Source organism: Rhamphochromis sp. 'chilingali', assembly GCF_963969265.1.
Source record: "Rhamphochromis sp. 'chilingali' genome assembly, chromosome: 11".
NCBI lineage: Eukaryota > Metazoa > Chordata > Actinopteri > Cichliformes > Cichlidae > Rhamphochromis > Rhamphochromis sp. 'chilingali'.
In genome coordinates this window covers 9,364,364-9,386,635 of record NC_137938.1, presented here as the reverse complement: position 1 = coordinate 9,386,635, position 22,272 = coordinate 9,364,364, and the positions used below count along the sequence as shown (strand labels likewise).

The window sequence follows — 22,272 nt, the reverse complement described above, 5'->3', positions numbered from 1 at the left end:
TTGATGCATGTGTGTTCTAAGGTGCATTTAAAACCCAGGAGGGCATGGAGCTACCTGCCAGAGAGCAGCAGGTAAGCGCATAGTCCCTCCTGCTAGCCCTCAGTGTCTACGTGTATTTAAAATTGAGAGGTGGGCAATGACGCCAGGGGTGAGGTATACACCCTGATGGTAATTTGGACTCCGTGTATCGTGCCCACCCCCAAGATCCTATATGTATGTGTAATGAGAGTGTGAGTAATGTGAATGTCTAAGTTGTGGGATAAAATTGAGGCAGAGGCAGCCAGAAGGGGACAGAGGGGGGGGGGGTAGCCTCCTCTGCACCCTGGTGACATACCCCTACTCCAAGGCCCTGCATGTGTGGGTGGTTGTGGTGGAGCGGGAAGAGGGAGGCAGCTGGAGATGGGGAGGGAAGGAAGGGAGGGGCAAGTGACCCCTCCCTGGGGCCAGCTCCCCCGCTGACCCCAGTAGGCACCCCCATACTCCGCGACCCGCCAGGGAAAGGGGGCCCAGGCCCATCCAGACCGGGGCCCAGTGCAGCAGCGCCTCCCGGCCCCACAGAGCCCGGGACAGTCCACCCAACCCCACCACAGAGAAAACTGCACCCACCCCACCATCCACTCATCTTCCAGACTACATAAGACAATAGACGCCCAGGCTGAGATCTTCCTCCACCTCTCCTGTATCTCCCCCTCCTGCAGAGAGAGTTCCTGAAGACCGGAAAGCTCCTGCAAGATGAGTCATTTTAAGTATTCAATTTCATTGTAATTTTGCTGAATAAACAATATTTTCCCATCTTACCTCATAAATGGACTGGATTTTGGGTGTATGGACCATATTATGGAGTCACTTGACCTTGTCTTACATGATATTTATTGTTTTAGTGTGAATGATGGAGAGTCCACTGTGAAACTATTCTTTCATATTTATTTATATAAACATTATGTAGTAATTTAAACTGTTCTTCCTTTTCTACTTTTCAATATATTTATTCAAGCTTTCAATATATTTTCACAGCGTTGTCTCCTCTGAATAGGATAGAACACCAAAGCTTTCTCGTTGTGCCAATTTCAATACGATCCGCCCTCTTTTTTCTTTTCTTTTCTTTTTTTTTTTTTTTTTTTTTTTGGTTAAGTAAATATTACAGCTTCAAGCTTCCCATCCAAGAAGCTACTCTAAGCGAGCGGTGAGTAACGGGCAGAACAATTACATTCTTTTCCACTAGAGGGCAGTACAACTCCTTGCTCCAATTAAATGGGTTGCCAGAAGAAGACAAAGAAGAAATTACTACAAATGAGACCACGCAGCACGTGATCTGCTGGCCGGACTGACCAGTTTATCGTGAGGACAAAAATGAATTTTTCTTTAACTTAGTTTGTCACAGAAGGACGTTTGTAATCCAGAGGGGAAAATTATTATGATTAATGTTCCCAATTACTTCATCTTAATAAATAAATACAACACAACCTGCGTTTGCCTCTTTGATCCATTTCTTTGTTCATACTCAAATACCGTGAACTGGCTTTTGAGTATGCACAAAGAAATGAACACATCAAGCTGCTTGTGCCTTTATATGTTCTGCCAGTTCTTTCTCTATATGGTCGTCAAAGACTGGACAGGCAAGTGCAGTTCCTTTATATCCTTTAATGGCCTTGTTTCTTTTCCATCTATCTTTTTCTTCTCCATAGATCGTTTTAATGTCATCCTGCATATGTGCATCTTCTTCGCCACCTGAATGGACTTCCCCTTCTCCACCTTGCTCACTATAGTTCACAGCTCTGTTTACGTCCTCTAACGGAGTGGAAGCTCTGCCTGTCCTCCACATTATAACTCTGTGGCATAACTACAGGCGTATAGACTCATAGTGTGGCTTACAAAAGGACTAACACATTTGTGAAATGTTTTCAAACTTGTTTAAAACAGACAAAATAATCAAAATACCTTGATCACAGAAATTTTACCTGGAAAGGCAAAAATCACTTGAACTTAAATGTGCTTAATTCTCATGCAACGAGGCGCTTCTTTGCAGGATGAGAAAAATGTCGGACTCTCCATAAATGTGCGGTCACATGATCAATTTCTTCCCTAGAAACAGGGTGTGGCACAACTCCCTCGATCTGTTCTGCTATTTTACACTCGATCATAAAGATTTTCACATGAAACAGAAGACAAGCACAGTTGTTACTAATCGCATTCCTTAAGTCTAAAAGCAGTGCAGGCTAAATCTAGATGTTATTGTCATGAGAGGACTGAGCCTGTTTTATCGTTTCCGGTAATATCATATATCAAACTCTGCATATTTTCCAGAAATTTCACTTTATTTTAGCACTTTTGTTCTACATCACGTGTCGTAACGCGTCAGCACGCCTACCTGCCAAGATGGCGATTCTAGCCACGCCTTTAAACATCACCTGGCCTCAACACTCCCTCCTTGCTGGCACACGTTCACATAGGGAGTGGACTCGTTGTGTCAACAACTGCTCCGTGAGCTTGATGTAACGCAGAGGAAAATGTGGCGTCCCAGCTCCAGACAAGAAGCGATGAAATGTGTCCGCTGATTTTAATTTTGTTTTTTCTCTCAGGATTGAAAGTTTCAGAGCTTCACTGTAGGGCAGCATGTCCGTATCAACAGGCGCGGCCCTTCTGTGGATTTTACTTCTTACGTTCATCGTGTCCACCGTGTCAGGTAATCCGAACCTTAAATATGAACCAGGGGGAGAGATTTAGTGTGAAATATTGGTGGGTTGGTGGATCTGTCCGTTAAATATTGACACTGTCTTCACTCAGAAGCTGAAAACAGCTGAAGCAAGAAAATCCCTTTCAAGAAGCTCCCAGAGTGTGTCATTTGATATGGGCTGTGCCGGTTTTGCCCCTGTGTAAATTTGAATAACAAACATTTCAGTGTAAACTAGGTTATGGCCGACCCAGAGACCTGACTGAAGCATCATATTATGTGCTGAGCTTGCTCAGGTTTACTCAGTACAGACCTGCTTAGTCACAGGAACACTTAAGACAAGCTTCATCCATCACAGCAGTCAGTTTTATTTGTGAATGGAATTTCACTGTGTTATTTCCAGATATGACACAAGTCACACATGTTTATCCCTTTGCTCACTATAACTCTCTGTTTGCTTCCAGGGGCCCAGAAGTTGACTCTCACTGCTGAACCAGGAGCCACTATAAACATCAGAAATAATAATAAAGTCAAAGGTTGCCAAGTGTGTACAGGATCAGGGAACACACAACGTTGCAGTATTGAATCTCTGAACTCATTCAGTGGAAGTACTGTGTCAGTGGCGCTTGAATGCTCCAGACCTCAAGATGTATTCAGTATAGAAATTGTACGGCGTATAAGTAAGTGTCTGTGTGATATCTGATTATTTTATCAGTGAGACTGAATGTCCTGAGTGGACTAACGCAGTATGAGTGGATTCATTTTCTCTTTTCAGATTGCACCACGAAGTCATGCAGTGGTCACATCATCCAGACTGACTTCAGCTCGACTGATGTGCTGCGTTTTAACCGCACGTTTACCTGGAATCTAGCAGCCGCAGCGCCAAAAGCTTTCCAAATAGATTTCACTAACACGGGTCTTAAACAGATCAATCCATCTGAGAAATGTCCAGACAGACACACCTACACCCTCCAGGCCTTCCAGTCTACAGGCAATGTGGCTGTGGGGAAGTACTGCAGAAGTGGCACCATCAGCAGTGCTCAGATTTTGAAAAGCGGCAGCTTTTCTGTGGACGTCCCAGCAGAGCAGAAGCTGCAAAATGACAAGTTTGATGTGACTGTGCGGGAAAAAATCAAGTGTGAGTTTACATTCATTGTTTTGGGTTTCTTTCAAAATTACAGTGTCATTTAACAATTTTTGTTTTAATTTCAATTTATTTGGTGTGTTGTGTGTGTGTGTGTGTTGTAGCTCTTGCCCGAATTTCTCTGACTTTACCAAAAGGGACCTCTTCCTCAGAGCTGCTCTCGCCGGACTACCCAGAGAGTTTTCCTGATGATGACATCATGGAGTGGTACTTTCAGGTCCCAGACAAACACGGGGTTGATCTTCAGTTTCTAAACCTCACACAGCCAGATTGTGTGAAGAAGGAAGTAGCAGTGGAGTACCACCAGAAAGGCAGGGTGACATCGGTTCTGGGGCTAAATGACACACAGCCGCTCCAGAACCAGGGAGACTTTTTGCTCACGCTGAGGAACTGCGAGATGGAGAGAGCACCTGCTGATTCTCCTGGACTCACCTTCACCCTCAAGGTGTCTGCTTCCAGCCCAGCTTCAACAGGTCTGTATCATATAAGCACTTTGTGGAGCATTTGGTAACAAAAGTGTGAGTTGGTAGAGACCAAAAATGGAGCTGAAAGAAGATTGCGTATTGGACTTGTAATTAATCAAAAGGCCCTAACAAGACTACAAGTGAATACTGAGGATGTCTTCATGTTTTGAAGGTGTGTTATTATGTGCAGTGACATGTCTATATGTCAAACTTTTTCTATGTTAGAGCAGCACAACTGTGTAAATACATACCAGACTTTACAGGTGTGTAGCTGATGAGTGCAGTCTGACCCACAAGTAAGCAACAAGCACCAGAAGCATGTTAGTCACAGGGGTTAAAAGCTCCATCACATTATGTCTTTAGCTATAGTATTATTAAAGAGGGTGAGCTCAGATAGTCTGGTCTGTGGTTTCTCCCACTGTAAGGTGTTGGGTGATGCTGATGCTTCGTCTGACTCCAAGTGTTTCAAACACGTAGTTACTAAGTGTAGCTCCATTTCCAAAACCGATTAATAATGTGTGGGTCCCACATGGCTAAATTTAGTACTGCAGTTTCTTTTGTACAGTGGTTTTGCTGTTGGGGAGATGTGTGCTGCCTGCTCTGCATGTGGCAGCATGTACTTGTATAAATAGTTTCTTTCTTTTTTCTTTTTCTATCGTCTTAAAGGTTACAACAAAGGTGCAGTTTGATTAGTCAGTGGTATGACAATGTTCCCTTTCTTGTAATATTTGTGAATAGGAGGGACTTGGAAAGTGTGTGTTATGGCCTGTTTCTGAGCCCAGGCAAACTCTTAAATTGCCTAATCTCTTAGTCATGTATGACAGCACTGATAAATTTCCAGGAAAGTTTGAGGAATCACATTTGTTGTACGTGCTTTGTTTTGTTGCCCCCAACCCTTCCAGTGCCATGTAGAGTAGATCTCAGCAAAACTGAGGGCCTTTCTCTCAACATTTCCACGGTGACATCGACCCCTGACTGCGTGATGAAAATAAACTCGGCGAAAAAAGACAACATCACAGTCACATCAAGTGCTGATCTGTCTTTTGAGGACTGCTTTCCTGGCAACATGGAAGTCAGAGCCACGCAAGTCATAGGTAACTCAAGATTTACTTAAACTCTCGTTTCATCAGCTGTTTAAGCCTCACTGTGTAAAATCCACAGATGTATCATCAATAATTCATTATAATACTTTTGTCATTTAATCTAAATCATCTTAGATTTGGCTAAAAATTCTATGGTCCAAAGTTTGAACATATATTTAAAATGATTGCTGTGAATTTTTTACATAATATATTAAATAATTTTAAAAATATAATTTTTGAGAAATAGTCTGACTTCCACCGTGTTTCTCATTTTAAAATCGGAGGCAATATTTGAATATCTCAAAAGAAATTTTTACTGGTTTTTCTTATCATAATTCTGGAAAGTGAATGGTGGGATCTTTTTAAAAAAATAAATAAATATAAAGTATTTCTTATACCAAGGCGAAGTTCATTATTTACTTTTAATCCATATAATTTTCAGGCAAATCAGAGTTGGTTCAGCTGAAAATATTCAAAATTTTGATTTTAAGACGGAATAATAATAATAATACTAATGAAGGCGTTTAAAATGCATTGTAATATAGTGTAATTTAAGGATAAATATTCACTGCTGTTTTAGATTTGTTACTAAGTTATATTTTATTATATTTTATTTTTCAGTTTATATACACGCCTCCTAATTTGGGTGCTCAAAGGAGATGTTACAGCTGTTGGCAAATACATTAGTACTCACATGTGCTTACAGGTTCATTAAAGTTAGTTCAGACCATGTGTTTAAAAACATCTGTACTACCTTCTACTAAAAGTGCTTCTCATTGTACTGTAAAGAACTTTATCAGTTTCATTTGAGAACCTCTTTCCGTTCAGATTGTAGTTCTGGTAAATGTCCTGATCCAGTCAGTCTGTCGGTGCCTCTGCTGCCATCATGCCTCCCTGCACCTCTGAGCCGTGTGACGTGGATACTGCGTCCCGGTCAGCACGGCACGGTAAAGCTGATTTCTCCCACCGGGCCCCTTAAGCAGTCCCTACCTGGACAGCTATGTGATGACAGCGTCACTATTAACGTGGCAGAAGAGAATGGAGCAACTATTGGGACCTTCTGCCCCAACGGAGCCATACAGACCGTCCACATTCACACAAGTGTGTCTGTCACATGGTGGTCCAGCATGAATGCTAAAGCACCAAGATCGGCTGTGTTGAATGCCAGTTTTGAAAAAGAGATTACAGGTAAAAACAAGCACACTTGAAGGGGATAAGCTGAATAAAATAAGAACATTAAATAACCATTAATATTTCACATTGTTTTCTTTTTGCAATAACCTTCAGAAAGATACATATTCACCGTTTCTCCAAAGAGAGACACCCCAGAACTTGTGGCTACTCCAGCTTGGCCAGCGGGAATGAAGGCCTACTCCACCGTCTCCTGGATTGTCTCAGTTCCTCCGAAGATGGAGGCGCAGCTGATTTTTACCAAGCTCAGCCAGCCCAAGTGCATCAACCGCCACACCAACATCCGGGTGCAAAGAATGGGCAGCCCCAAGGAGGACTACAGCCACAGGGAGGATGAGGTGGCCAATAGCGAGCTCACGGTCTCTGAGAGCTTCTACCTCAACATGTCCAACTGTTTGCCTGAAAGAGGAAACTTCAGCGTAATTACCAAGATCTCCCTGCAGAAGAGCAATGGTAAGAGGAAACTTTACAGTTACTTAATCTATATCATAATTTTCTGATTTTTAAAAAATAGATATATAATTCTCAAGAATATTTCAATGAATTTCCATGAAAATTTGTCCAGACACTCAAGGTCCTCTGGCTTTTGAAGACGAATGTGACAAACTTTAATTTTCAGCATGCATCAGCTTGTTTCTGTTGCCTTGATAAGGATGTTAGCCAGCTGAACATTTCGGTCAATACACTGTTGTGCATATGTAGATGAAAGATACATCCTGGCGAGCATCATCAGTGATCTTTCCTAGATTCCTTGGGTGATTCGGATTGGCGACCCAGCCAGGGATTGATCAGGTCCTGACATTAAGCCTCAGATTTCCCCACTTAATCCACCTGGAGGCTCCATCAGCTGCTTCTTTTGCAGTCCTGATAGCTGTGTTTCTGTGTGGTCTCTTCACGCCTGGCAGGGTGAGGACTCTGCAGCCTACTTCAACAGGAAGATGACCTTTTTCTGGCAGTCCTCCCGAAACAAGTCCTTAAAACTTGGCCAGCTTGCTTTCAAAAGCCTCCTCCATGTGATCCTACCAGTGCACAGTCAGTTCAGTCAGGGCAGGTTGTTTTAACGGCTCTGAAAGAATGACAGTATGTGTCATCGGTGATGTGTCACAGAAACATGACTTGCTTGCCCAGACTGAGCACTGGTTCCCAGTTGTGTGAAGTGAAGACTTTGCTCTGTTCTGTGCTTTTGGTTTCTCATTAAGAAATGAGATTCATACACAGACTTGCCGTACAGCTGGAGGTGTGATGGGCTGGTAAAATGTCATACGCAGCTTGTTGAGGAATTTAATTTGTTGGTGCTCTGCTCGCCAGATGTATTTACATAAAGTATCATCACTGACTGATTGGCTTTAGTATTTCGCCTAAAGAACTGCTGCAGCTGTAGCATACAGGAGTATGAAGCTGTAGTATGGCTTCAAAGTTGGGAGCGTGGAGGTCATGGATACTGAAACTGTTTTCTTTTTTTAACCTTAGTGCAAAGTTTTATTCTGCTTTGCTGATTTTTAATCAATGTTCTGTTTGGGGGAAAAGTTACTTACGCAGTTACTTTCCTTCTTTCTCTCTTGTGCAAGAAGAAAGCTCCAGTACCAGGATTGTATTTATCTATATTTTTATTAATTCTTCAGCTTCAGGAGGCAGCAGCCTAAGCAAGGACACCCAGAACCTCCCTCTTCCCAACTACCCCCTCCAGCTTATCTGGAGGAATACTGCTGCATTTCCAGGCCAGCTGAGAGATGTAATCTCCCAAGCATGTCCTGGGTGTGTCCTAGGGCATCATTCCGGTGGGAAATTCCGGAAACACTTCAGCCAAGAGGTTCCCAGAAGCCATCCTAGTCAGATTCCCGAACCACCTACCTCTCTCTAAGGGAGAGACCTCCCACCCTTCAGAGAAAACTCATTTCTTTTAATCACTGCCCAGAGTTTGTGACCATAGGTGAGGGTTGGATGGTAGATCAACCGGTAAATCGAGAGCCTTGCTGTCATACTCAGCTCTCATTACCACAACGGATTGATGCAGTGTCTGCATCACTGCAGGAGCGTCCACCATCCGTCTGTCAATGTCAGGGAAAAATGTGATAGAAAAAGCTGACTATGGTGTTTGTTGCCATTTTTTTCTTTCTAGGCCTTTTACTAATCAACATCCTGAGTGTGGTGGCTGCTCTGCTGGTCATTTTTGTAATGGTGCTGGTTGTGGTCTGTGTGGTGATTAGGTGAGTATTACTCTTTTATCCTTTGTTCTTTGAGTTTTATTATTTTTCTTTACAGTTAACATGGGTATTTTCACATTGTTTACTTATCTGCTCTCCTCAACCTGCTAGAAATTTTTGTCCTTCATCGAAAATCATAGCGAGCATAATTTATCAGTAAATTTAATTTAAAAAAGCTCCGATCTTCTTTTCTGCCAAATAGGAAGAAGAAGAAGAAGAAGCTCAATCACGAAGTCTCTGTCTATAATCCAAATGGCATCAACTTCCTGCCAGGATACAACGGACCCCCGAAAACACACGAAGACGATGACGCTCACGTGTACACCTCCATCGACGACACACTCGTCTACACACACCTGCTGAAAAAGGGTGCAGATATTGGCATCTATGGAGAAACATACCAACATTTCACGGGACACACAGACTCTCAAAAGCCACTGCTCTCGTCACAGAAGGGTCCTCCACTTCCCAACAGGTCTCCGAGCCAAGACCAAACCCTGATGGACCAAAGTGAGGACGAACAGTCTTCAAATCTGGGGCCTCGACTGGAGCCAGAGGGCGGCAACTGAGCAGAAGATTGGACTCGACTTTTTGATTTTTCTCTTGACCCACTTGAACTTTGGGATATTTATTCCCCGTGTGTTTGCTCGCTGTTCAGACCCCCAAAAGACACTTTTTTTGTGTTGAGTGCAGCTTTTGCACTAAAGTGAGGCACACACAAACAGCTTCCAAACCTGTCTGCAGCTGTTACAGCGTTTTGTCTCAGGTTAAGGTTCTTCTTTTTCAAAAGCAGCACTTAATCATTCCTTCTACACAGGTTTTTAGTTTTTATAAAGAGGTCTTCTGTTGCTTTCAGGAAATGAACGTTTTCCATTTGTGATATTTTGTAAATACATTATATCGTTATCAGAACACAACGGTCTGGACTGCAGCAGCCGTATGTTGCAGCAGCATGTCCTTCTGTTGTTCATTGTTGCTTTTTGTTTTCTAGCTGTAGTGTCATTACACCATAAATGAGCCTTACATATAGGTCAGGCTCCCTTTAGAAATTAGTAAGGATCTTATAGTTGTTTTCAGTCATTTGTGTTACTGGGACGGTGCCAAACTGAAACCGAGCATTTGAGAAGCTCGAGCCTAAAGTGCTACTAGTTCATACTGAGACTGTATATCATGATCAGCACTGATCAGTAGTTAAAAAAACCTGTTTCACCATTTGTTATGAGGACAGACACAGCTTTGTTTGGATTACAATGAGGAAAAATATACATTTATTTGCATTATATCAGCAGCTGCATCTGCCATAAAATGTATTTATTTAGTAGTGAGCTGTAATATGTTGCTGTTTAAATGTCCCTTATTCTAGCATGAGCCTAAACATGAAAGAGAAAAGTTTTCTTTCAAGGCATGCATCTGTCCTCTTTGAGGAAAAGTGCTTCAGAAGGACTTTGGTCTTGAAAATTCCTCTTCCCCACGGAGTGTGGCCATAAATGTTTTACAGTCTCAGTGGCTCACAGTGAGTAAAGAAACTTTAGAGGAGCCTTTAAAATCCGGAAGTTTGGAAGTGTTCAGACTTGTTGATCTGTCGCCTTCATTTGGGTGAGTAAAGTACTTTGAATGCAAACACAAAATGTAGTGTGTGTGTGTGTGTGTGTGTGTGTGTGTGTTACGTGACTGTACTCATCATACTCTCATCATTCTCTCTTAGTGAATAGGCTGGATTTAGTTCCAGTATAAATTGGACAGGCGGGAGTCTTACGTTCATACTGAATCAGTTGCACAATACAATGAATCAGTCAACTTGGCACACCTATTTAAAAACCAAAACTAAACGAGAAACTACCCTATGCTCATGCTTTGTTTTTGTTTAGTTTATTCATGGAGGAAATGAATGTATGATCTTATGATGTGACCGTGAAAATGACAACAATCATAACCCAGGTTTTATTTATTACCTTTGGTTGTAATAGATTTGTTACAAAAGCTTTTTTCTGTATGAGGAGTAGTACATTCACATTATATCTGCTGCTGTTTGTTTGTTTGTTTTTTTTTTACATCAGAGAGAAGAATAAAATGGTAAACATGTTCATTAATATCCTGTAATAAAACATGAGAAGCATAACTTAACATTTAGAAATAAAGAAGGTGGCACAGAAAAGGCACTTTGTAAAAAGAACTTAGTAACTCAGTAAGAAAAGATTTTGTTATGTTAACTGGCATCTAATAAGAGAAAAATAAAGACAAACCCTCCAGTGTTTACCTCAATGAATATTTAAAGCATTGTTTATGGAGTGTATGTACAAGTGGGTGTAGCTTATACAAAGAGCACCAAGTGAAATCTCTGTTCTGGACTGACATCTGGAAGGCTTGGCCGAGAAAATGCAGGCTGATTAAAGATGCAGCGCATTATTTTTCAGCGCATTTCATAATGTTGCACTTCATGCTTACAAAGCAATGTCAGAGACTGAAAAACGGAGCAACAGATGGTCTCTCAGACGATGTTGAACTCGCACACAGACGCCTTCTCAGCCCTGCAGTTCTCATCGAACCACTTCCCGTTGGCCGTGATGGAGAGGACGGCGCAGTTCTGGCTGGATCCCCCATCTGGCTGCTGGGTGATTTCAGTCTCCCAGTTTTTGAAGCGCACATTAGAGCCTGATTGGTCAACCCAGTGGCCATCGGTAACCATGTCATTAATGCCCAGCCAGATGTGCTCATCGGGGCCGATGCTCTGGCGTACGTAGCTGTAGAGATGGTCGTTTTCGTCTCCTGTTAGAGGAGTGCTTAGGCTGCCTCCTTTGGCGATGCAGTCTTCACTGGCGGCATGGAAGGATTGTTTCACCAGATTGGCCAGAAAACACTTTCTGTGGATCTTTGTGCCCTTTAGACAAACTGATAGAGAGGGAATTATGAGGAAGTGGTTCAAAAGCCCTGGATCTGTTTCAGCTCTCCATCTCTAGAAAGCTGTTTAACTAGAAAATGACATGCAGCCTGCAAACTGAAGCAAATACTTGAGTGGATTGTGCAACTTTGGGGCATTCTTTACAAAAAATCTAACTGCATGGTGTTTGTGAAGAAGTCTACACCTGTTTGTAAAGCTTGCTGCTCTTTCAGCACGGTCAGATCCCGAGTAATGTCATCAATTTGCCTCTGCAGATTCTCGATTGTAGAGTTGATGGCAGATTCTGCACAAAATTACCGAAACAAACAAACAAAAAAACAAGGTGAACTCTAACAATACTGTCCTGTAGAAGCCACTGATTTTATATTCAGCTGGTGAATATGAAGTCCTACCTTTTTTGCCATTTCTTTTCTTCGAGTTCTGCTGGGGTGAGCAGTGTGCCAACAAGAGAAGGCAGAGCACCATCCAAAGTCCTCTAGCATCCATCATACCTGGAAAAAATACCTTAAATCCAATGCAGGGAGCCTGTTTTGGTGCAGCACAGCTTCTGAGCGCTGGCCAGACTGTGGCGTTTTACACACTCGGGCTGGAGGCACAGAGCGGAGTGAGGAAATCTTATCTGAGAGAGAACAAATGTTTTACAGATGTTTGACAGAGGTTTGTGTTGCTTTTGAAAGGCTGAGGCGAGATGGATGGGGAGCAGCTTTTTGTATTTAACAGTGTTCAGACAAGCATGGCTGGTTTTTCCATATGTTTGTAAGACACCAATAAATTACAGATATCCTTTTGTCTTTTTGAGTGTGCAGTCATTTATTACATTAATAGAATTTAACAGGATCGGCATGTTGATGAAGCTATTTTGTCAATTACCTGCATCGGTTTTTGTTTAACGGCAACAACTATTAAAATGACGAACACATGAAAAGGCTTTTATCTTAGTTTTTTGAACTGTCGATCTAATCTCTTGTTTTCCTGTCACAGAGCCAGCTGTATTTCTTTTAAGGGCCAAAGGTTGGATTTTTTTTTTTCGGGGGGGGGGGGGTCCACAGCTTACATCTGGATCGCCTAAATGAGCTGGAGGGTGTGTAGCTGACATGTGGCAGAGACTTGTGTAATAAGTAATTTCACTATTGTGAAATTGACTTTAAAATGTTTCTGGAAGCCCATAGAGTTTTACTGACCATCAGCCAGCAATGAAAGGGAAGACTGGCCAAGACTCCAACCAGTCACTATCCACAGAGCCACATTTCACAGAGCCTGGCAAACGCAAGCAAACAGAATTATCATTCTCACGTGTACAGTCCTTAAAAATAATGAAAATGCAAACTCGGATGAACAGCAACACATGACATATTACACCAGAGGCAGTGTGGAAAAATCCCACGATTTAACCACCTCTGGCAACACTAACTTGAAGTAATTGTACTCTGTATGACTTAATCAGACTCTCAAGTTGTGGAGGATTTTTTGTCCATTCTTCTTTACAGTGTTGCTTCAGTTCATTCAGGTTCACAAGCTCATTATTCAGGCTGAGGTCTGGAATTGGCTGGACCACTGCAACATGCTGATTCATTTCTCGTTCAGATAATCTGTTGTAGATTTGCTGATGTGCTGCGATCATTGTCCTGTTGTATGACTGTTCTATCCAAGCTTTAGGTGTCAGACAGACAGCTTAAGCTCATATTTGACAAGTTCTTTGGCATACCGACAAATTCATGGTTGACTCAATGACTGGAAGGTGCCCAGGTCCTGTAGCCACAAAACAAACCTAAATCCCCCGTTGTTGAAAATGGCAGCACATATGCTGGAGAGGCAACAAGTAGTCCTCCCCCAAAAAGGGAACAGTTTGCAGGCAGTGGAGAGAGAAATGCAGCCCATTCCTCCCTCCGTATCCCGGCTGACTGATTTTTCTCTACAGTTGCAGTTTGTTTGTTCTCCTCCAGCCAATTCAAGCTGCACAGCTGCAGCTTCTCCAGGATGGCATCAATTCAGTAGCAGGATGGGTATGTGTTCATTTGTGTGAGGTGGAACAGGATGAGCACTGCAGGTTATTTATGTGCATATTTTTGACAAAATTGTCAGACACAGACCCCTTAAGCATAGCAAGATATTAAATAAAGGGGATATGGGTGTTTAGGCCATCTATCTATAGTATTTTGTACATTTTACTTGCATTTTGTATTTTTGTTGCAAACCACTGACTGAAAATCAAGGCGCATATATTTCTCGGTGATGCTGTTTGAGGTAGAAGTGCTGGTGCTTATTGTCACTATAGTGAGCATTCCCAAAAAGTTGATCCTGTCCTTATGAACGTAGCGTTTCAGTGGGATTTCCTTACCTGGATAATTGAGCATGCATCAAGATATAGCGAGCATTGTTTGAAATTAAGAAACGACACGATGCGATTTTATCAATATCATCAATATTTTATCAAGAAAATATTTACAAAATAAATAAACATGGAAGCGGGTTCTGTGGTTTAGTAACATGACATTCAATGAAAATAAGTCATTTATAATGTACAAAAGTTCAGCCAAAGGCAAAGGCAGCTTGTATAAAGTAATACATAGAGAACAGCAATGCCCATTGGTAGTGTACGCCGCCCCATGCACAGAGGCAAGAGTACAGACAGTGCGTGGGTCACAATTCACTCAAATGCATAGTTAGTAAGTTAATCAGTAAATATCAGTCCAGACTAAATCACCTCAGCCATCAATACAGTACGTCATCTTCTATGAAATTATAACAATCATGTTTGCAGTGTGCTAAGATGAAAGCAGATGGCTCCCCTCTGTCTGCGGCTACATGGAAAACTGAACTATATGATAGTTTTGTGTTTATAAACACAGGTTTCAGATAATCTGAGTAATCTTCATCATTTTGTATTTAATTATTTGTATCTTGTTCCCTTAGAGCTCTCTCATCTGTTTCAGGTGCTACTGTAATAAATACTATCTTGTGGTTCACTCTCCTCTTTTTTAAAATTCTTAAGTTATTTTCTGTGTAAGCTTATCAGTTTAGAAGCTTGCTAACATTCACTATTACGATCCTCTATCACTGCAACATCTGTATCAGAGCGCTTTGTGCATCGCGTTCTCCGCTCCGTGTACAGCTCAGCACTTCCGATAAACACAAAGCCGACCGCGGTGCAGCTTTGCTCTAATCAATAAGCAAAGCTCAGTGCACGGCCAGTCTACATTTCTTATATAATTTACTAACTTAGGATACACTATCACCCTGCGAGACAATTAAAAACAAAAATTCACAAGAATACACACGCTTTGAAATCATAGTGCTTGTACAAAATAAATACAACTTAATGAAAATCCAGGGGAAAAAAATTGGACACACAAAGGTAAAAACATCCAGGAATAAATTAAGTGTGCTTCATGTTTGCAAAAAAACAAAACAATGAGTCCTCTTCTTCTTTTCATCACGCTTAACAATCTTTGCAGAGCCTCCCTCTCGTCTATGTCGGGCAAACCACTGGAACAACAGCAGAGATCAATATTAACAAAGCTGCGATGGAGCCGCTGACACAGCCTCAGTATAAGGCATTAATTACAATCCAGGAGATAAAGATGAGGAAAAACAAAAGGATGTACAAGAGCAACTAAACCTATTTCTGGTGCAGGTCGAGTGATTCAAATACAGCCTTAGCTGTGATTAATAACTATTAATCCTTATAGCAGTGTCTCATATATTAAGTGCTAGGTAAACAGATCTCTATGTGAGTGGTTGTGAGTCACAGTCTGCAGGTCTGGACACTAACAACCGTGCAGGAGAGAGGGGAAGTGCGAGGGAAAGCATCGGGGTCATTCTGCACTACAGTTCAGTGGTCAAGAGGAGGCGCTCTCTCATTATGAGTAACACCACCACAACATTCATAATCGAACTGTCACAAACCTCTCCATCCAGGGCTCACACCAGAGCTACGAGTGTGGGGCAGCGATTTGTTTTGAAGAATAGCACAAAAGAAATACAGGAAGAAAAAATAAAGACATGAAACAGAAAGTGAAATGTGGACGACACAGTCAAAAGGACAGACTGCAAATATTTAAAGATACTAAAGTTCTGTACTCGGTAAACATCACAATTTAAGTAGCATTTTTAAAATATGACCCATTGCTAAGGGTGTAATTCACCAAAAATTAAATGGGATTTCAGTGTATTTTATTTGAAATTACAATGTAATTATATTTACCTACGAATCCTTATCCAGTACACAGTGCAGAATAAAAGGGTAACAGTTCAGGTTTTTACAGGAAAGGAGACTCAAATTATACTGAGAGCAATTTTAAATAGTGTGTAAGTAACTGTAAGCAGTGGTGCACTGAACTCGTCTTTTTGCTTTATGGATGTTCCACTATTCACCTGCCCTGTTATATAACATTACAAGAAAAAACAAACTCCACCAAACATCGCAGGACGTCCATCAAGGCCCGTGAAGTCGTATAGTGATGAGTCAGTGATTATTGCATTTACAGACTTCATGCCACCCACCCATCCACCGGGCAGGGTGAAGCAAGAAATAACTACTGTGGGTGGATGACATCAGCATTTAACCCCATTAGCCTTTTATGACTGAGGGGTAAAAAACCTGATTAATATGAGTGAAAAAAGACTAATAGAATCATTTTAATGCATATCCACAACAAGAATAAACTGGGGTTTTTAGCTATGAATACTTTTAGGTTTGTTTTTCATTTGTACATTTCAGTCATATCTTTGGTTTATTTTGTGTTTTCTACACAAAAGCCACTACACTACACTCTTCCGCAAACTTACCTGGAAGTAACACACCTCTTACAATGAATTTTGCACTACTTCAAGTAATTCACGCACTACTTAAAATGAGTTACTATGTACTTACTATATAATTTTTCTTACTTCCTATATAATGTGTTTTCTCCTGTAAAATTACAATGAAATTACTTGCAGTAAAACATTTTTCCAGTAAAAACTTGACTACTTATACTCTGTTGATACACTCCTTATTGTAGTTCATTCACCCATAAGTATGTGTAGATTAACATAATCACACTGTAATTTCAGACTAAATTATATTAATTCCAGTAAATTCCGGTTGAATTACACCCTTAGTTCAGACCCTATTATAAAGTGGTACCAAAAGTAATTTTCCAAATTTATTGCTGATTTCATTACAGTCTGAAAGTGATTTTGAAGGATCTGCTGGTGTGTTCAAAATACTTAATGAAGATTTACCAGCAAGAAACCAGATGTTAAATTTGGACTTTTACACAATCAGGTTTTATTACGTCTCCGAAAAACTTTAAGCCAACTCCACAACAGGCATATCAAAAGGTGACACATAAGGGGACGATGCTTTAATGGGGTAATAGAGAAGACCCGTTTTCATCACTGTACACAGGCCAAAGTCACCCCCTAAAGGCTTGTTTAGATGCAGGAAAACTCTCACAGTCTAGCTTGGAGTTAAAAACTCACGTTGAAGCTTTCAGAGGATTTTGTAATGAACTGAAATCAAACGAATTTGAGCATCAATGATTTACAACATATGGTTGCAGCATATATAACCGCTGCCGCGTCCCTTTGAGCTTACATCATCAGCACAGTAATAATTGACTGCTATTGATCTTTTGGGTTATGTGGAGCAAGGATGACATATGCAGACATACTGCCAACACGGGATTGTTGGGAGTCTCTCTGTGATGTTATTTTACTTCAAATGCAAAGCACCCTGTGTAACAACACAAGAGAAAAGCTCACCTTTGAGAATGTAGTCTGTTAGGAGGCTGGGCACCTTGTCACTATCATCTCTCATAGCTTGCAGAACTGGGAATTGAATGAATCAGAGTTAGTAAGTCAACTGCAACAAACTGCACAGTGCAGGTGAAGCAACTTACTCTTGGTCAATATCTGGAGGTCTTCAATCGAAGGAGGATGTCCCTTCTTCTCGTAAGGGATGACTGTGGTCAAATACTGTAAAACAATTGAGAAAACACACTGATATTAAAGAAAACAACACGTTAAGCCTAAACTGAAGTGTCTGATCTTACTAATAGTTTTGAGATTGCGGAGTAGAATGGACGTTTGTGTTTTAGGGTGGTTCCCAACGCTTATTTTTCTGACGTAGCACTTGTCAGATAAACTCAAGAACCCTTGTTCAACAACACCTCTCTTATTCAAACACGTTCCTTTGAGCTCATTTCAAACTGGATTTGAACTACTTTCACTAGAGCTATTCTGTCCACATACTTTATACCCAACGTAGGTACACCCAAAGATAAACTGCAGGTGGGAACCTAGGTTTGGCATCACCATTCGAGAGCAGATGGAAAGCACAGAGAAAAGGAAAAGCACAGTAACCTGTCTCTCACTGCACCCGCTCCCAAAAGTTTGACGGAAACTGTTTTGGATAACAGAGGAGATCCCCTCCATGCTGAAGCGCTGACAAGAAAGGAAGAAAAACAAAGGGGAAAAAAGATACAGTAAATGTAGCAGACACTAGAAAAGAAAGATCTCTTTCACTCTAGCAACACCTCAGGCCTGGTGAGAATTCCTTAAAACCTGGCTGTAAAGTTAAAGTACTCACAGATGTTTTCTCCGGAAGACCTTGCGATGTCCCAGCTCCACCTTTAAGCTTCTTCTTCTTCTTGAGCGCCTCGCGGTACTCCTTCTGCCGGTTCTGCACGTCGATGAGGGCTGAGATGAAACTGTTCTTCACCTCTTTCTCAAAGTCCAGCTCATCCCTGAGAGCCAGCTGCTGAACCAGCTCCTCTGAAAACCTCCTGATCTTCATTTCAGTCTCCTCCAGACGCTCATTCAGCTCTGCAATGCTCAAGGCTTTCATCCCTGGACCACCAAAGCATATTCCCATAAATTACTAATATAATATGCAACAAAATAACTCATCATAACACACTGTTCTGATCAGCAGACACTCACTCTCCTCGTAGTCAGGGCAGCTGTTGGGCTGCTGAACGTCCACAGAGAGCATCGACAGGTCCGACTGTGACGGATTATGCTCTGCCTCCATGTCAGGAGAGTCCTGCATCATTTCCTCTATCTCCTCAATAACCTGCATCAAAGAGCCAGCTCTTAAAATAACCCATCGAGCACGAGTTATTAAACATCTGTGGAAAAGATTTCAGCCATGTTAAGCTCTGCCTATACAGGCTTGACCCAGTGTGGCTGCTTCTGGGGTGAACTATGCTGGATTCTGACAGGGCTGTGTAACGTACCTGCTCTGCTGTGAAAAGGGGCTCCTCTGCGATGCAGGAAACAATGATGGAGTGCATGTCTAGCTGATCCCTGAGCTCCTCATCGTCAGACAGCTCCAACGCGACATCTGCCTTTCTCTAACCAGGAACAGAGCAGGAGGAGGGAATTTAATCAAAGCACTAAACCCTGGCACAATGAATATTTGAGATTTGCGAGATGACCGGAGGAGGGATTTGGCATTGGAGGGAGGGGAGCCGGGTGGTGGGATGAAGGGAAAAATGAGACAGAGATAGGATGGGCCGGAAGAAGTGGGATCACTCACAGGTTTCTCCTCCAGGTTGATTGTGGGAACGTGGAGGGAGCGCGTTCGAGAACGTTTCCAGTCCACCGGCATCACATGTCCGTAGTTAGCCGTCAGAGTGTTCCAGATTCTGAGGGGACACGAGACTTTCAACCACATAGTCTTTAAAAGGCTGTCCTGCAGATTTCATTTGCCTGAACATGTTTCCAATGGGATCTGATGACTGTAAATATCTTAGCATCTGTGTTACAAACTATGTCAAGGTTGAGATCAATCAAAATAAACAAATGAACTGCAAAAAGAATGAGGCTATTTATAGTTTGAGACTGAAACTATATCTTCTTGAGGTACATATCAGGATGGACTTCATCTTTTCTTTGCATTTTTAAAGATTATTTTCTCATTTTTAATCTTTACCAACAAAAGCAACAGTTCTCCTGTTTGCAGCACTTGAGATAATCACAGCATTCCTGGAATTCCCCTTTAGCGATACATTTTTTTACTAAAAACCAAACCTACGTTATCAGCAAGGATGTTGGTACTGACTGTGTGCACCACAGAAATACTTTTTTTAATGCTGCATCTAAAAACATAACAATCAGATTAAGCAGGTCTGATGCTTAGGTTAAAAGTATAATCCCCTACACAGCTTATCAGGTTGAAAATACCACAGATGATGACGTTTAAAAAGCGCCACTTACACCCAGAGCTGAAGCATCATGCCTCCTGATGGAGCACTTAAGCCAAGTTTCATGTTTCCTATTTAGGATTTGTTGAGGATTTTTCCACCCTTGACCTCCCATTTCTTTTCAATTTAACACTTTAAGGCTCAGTTTCCCAGACATGGATTAAGTCTAGTGTGAAACTAAAAATGTTGATTTTTCCTTTCAGTTTGTGAATAGGTTGGGAAACTGTAAATGTTTTTGGAATGAACACTTTAAAACAATCCCCAACTTCTAAATGTGGTAAAAATGCCCAAGGTGACTTTTTAAACAACCAGCAGCCTACCCTGATATGAAATTATTATTATTACATAGGCTACTTAAAAAATTATTTTAACCAGCTTTAAATATAATATCGCAGTTATTTTGCAACAAATGTATCTCTTAAAAATATCACAAAGATGTTGATTTTAGAAATGGGTTAAAAATAAAACAACTGTGAGTATCGGCCAATATCGATCTTTAATATAGGGCACATAAGATTAATCTGAACTAAAGTTTACTCAGTTTGAATATCTTGATAACAGGTGATGTGTCGATGCCTTTACTTCCTATTTTAAATGTTCCCAACATGTCTTTCCGTGTTTTTTAAACTGTATTGGAGCCTCCACATGCACACTGGATGGGAAACACGCAGCCTGCCGTAGACAGGCCGTGGACTCACTCGTCTTTCTCCAGCAGCGTGTCCTCGGCGATCACGGCCACGGCCACGGGAGCGATGCTCTCCGTCTTGGCGTCAAAATTTTGGAAGCACGTGGTTAACTTCTCATCGAAATCGTTCACCAGATCCTCCATGGACCGGAACCCCGCGTTCTCTCTAGGGGAGAAGCTGCTGTCGTGCAGATCATCATCATCATCACCGCCAAACAGGAGCGACTCGGGCGCCGCTTCGCTCGCGGCGGCGGCGGCGGCGACACGGCCTTTCTGCGGCAGCAGCCCTTCCTGTGACACCATGCTCGGATCACCCAGGTTCGGCCAGTCGTCGTCGAAATGTGCAATAGGTGCAGCCATAGCCCGGACCGGCCTAGTCGCCCCGGGTGGATGATAGATGTGTTGTTGTTGTGGGACTGGGAGGCCTCCGCATCCTCCCTGTCTGCCCGCTCTCTGCCCACAGCGAGCCTGCGCCGGGCCGCCTAGCGGCGAGAAGCGGAATATAAGCAGGTCACGGTGACGTGGGGTCTGAACAACAACGTGATTATTAAAAGCAATAAAAACGCATCGTGATCATTTATCACTACTGACCCGATACAATGGCGAGTTTATACCCTTTTTGGGGTGTGTTAAAAAATCTCACACCGTGTTAGATTTTAACACATGTGCTGTATCTGCTCAGGGACAACACGTGTCAATTTTAACACAAAATAATGTGTCTGCTCCTTTAACACATCTTCTGTGTCAAGTAAGTCAACACAAAGACGTGTTATTTTGACACAAAGATAAAACATAGTAAAACATGTAAATTTCATTTTTTTTTAAGAAATGAGAAAAAGATGTGTATATATAGTATACATTTATTGATCCATTTTATACTTGGCACATTATTATTTATTACAAACAGAATAAACGACAGTTTTCAGAATCTTTTAAATTAAAATCTATTAAAGTCAATTTTAACCAAGCCTATATTACTAAATTTATATATCAAAACAATTTCTATTCGACAGACTCATTAATATGTGGCTAACGTTCTAGCTCTCTAGATTATTAAAATGTCAAAAATAAACCTTTGAAATAATGCAATTATCATATATATTCTGAAATAATCATGTCCAGACAATACATGAATGCAGTTTTTTTTAAAGGTAACAGTTGTAATCTTCAACAAATTGTCAACATTTAACAAATATGCAGTTGTGTGCAAACAAAAAAACATTTACATTTCGCCGAATATAGCATCCAAGGTATACAACGGTGTACCTTGGGTTCAAATACAGCTTAATGGTATCAAAGCTTGTCATTATATATAATTATATATATATATATATATAAAGTGATACACATGTTGAACCTGATCCACAGCACATGTCAGTCCATCATTCAGAGGAATGGTTACTTTGTCATTCTGGACTGAAACTGTCGGACCTCTTTGTAGTGTATGCCATTGTGCATTTGACCCAGACAGCCTCCTTTCATCAGGCAGTCCTGTTCGAAGCTCATCTCACTCTAAAGAAGTAGGTTACAACTAGGGCTGCCACGATTAGTCGACTAGTCACGATTACGTCGACTATCAAAATCGTCCACAACTAATTTAATAGTCGACGCATCGTTTGAAACTTTGTAACATCCCAAAAGACGCAGGAATAAGTAGTAGGATTTAAGAGTGTAATAACGGACTGAAACAGGAGATGGCAGCACTGCATGTACAAGGATGCCAGCTGCCGTTAAACCCTG

At 41.5% G+C, this 22,272-nt stretch overlaps 3 protein-coding genes across 4 annotated transcripts; 1 reads left to right on the top strand and 2 right to left on the bottom strand.

Annotated features, from left to right (window-relative positions):
* The first annotated feature begins 2,425 nt into the window (after nucleotides 1-2,425).
* Nucleotides 2,426-11,015, top strand: LOC308405570 (CUB domain-containing protein 1-like). Its single transcript, XM_080896240.1, has 9 exons — nucleotides 2,426-2,683; nucleotides 3,136-3,351; nucleotides 3,447-3,809; nucleotides 3,920-4,288; nucleotides 5,182-5,373; nucleotides 6,190-6,549; nucleotides 6,649-7,005; nucleotides 8,672-8,759; nucleotides 8,959-11,015. Exons 1-9 carry the CDS (start codon nucleotides 2,614-2,616, stop codon nucleotides 9,323-9,325), a joined length of 2,382 nt encoding a protein of 793 aa, XP_080752366.1. The 5' UTR covers nucleotides 2,426-2,613; the 3' UTR covers nucleotides 9,326-11,015.
* Nucleotides 11,016-11,207: 192 nt separating this feature from the next.
* On the bottom strand, nucleotides 11,208-12,425 carry clec3ba (C-type lectin domain family 3, member Ba). The gene is made up of 3 exons (XM_080896242.1): nucleotides 12,048-12,425; nucleotides 11,840-11,938; nucleotides 11,208-11,645 (listed from the first exon to the last, which is right to left on the bottom strand). The coding sequence occupies exons 1-3, from the start codon at nucleotides 12,142-12,144 to the stop codon at nucleotides 11,245-11,247; spliced, it is 597 nt and encodes a 198-aa protein (XP_080752368.1). The 5' UTR covers nucleotides 12,145-12,425; the 3' UTR covers nucleotides 11,208-11,244.
* A 1,669-nt stretch (nucleotides 12,426-14,094) lies between these two features.
* fez2a (fasciculation and elongation protein zeta 2a) lies at nucleotides 14,095-21,016 on the bottom strand. 2 transcript variants are annotated; one of them, XM_080897647.1, is made up of 9 exons: nucleotides 20,546-21,016; nucleotides 19,181-19,289; nucleotides 18,879-18,995; nucleotides 18,583-18,715; nucleotides 18,230-18,489; nucleotides 18,004-18,084; nucleotides 17,541-17,616; nucleotides 17,404-17,469; nucleotides 14,096-15,141 (listed from the first exon to the last, which is right to left on the bottom strand). In XM_080897647.1, the coding sequence occupies exons 1-9, from the start codon at nucleotides 20,890-20,892 to the stop codon at nucleotides 15,125-15,127; spliced, it is 1,206 nt and encodes a 401-aa protein (XP_080753773.1). In that variant the 5' UTR covers nucleotides 20,893-21,016; the 3' UTR covers nucleotides 14,096-15,124. The 2 variants fall into 2 exon arrangements, with proteins under 2 accessions (XP_080753774.1, XP_080753773.1); XM_080897648.1 differs by lacking the exon at nucleotides 18,004-18,084 and having other exon boundaries at nucleotides 14,095-15,141.
* Nucleotides 21,017-22,272: the final 1,256 nt, after the last annotated feature.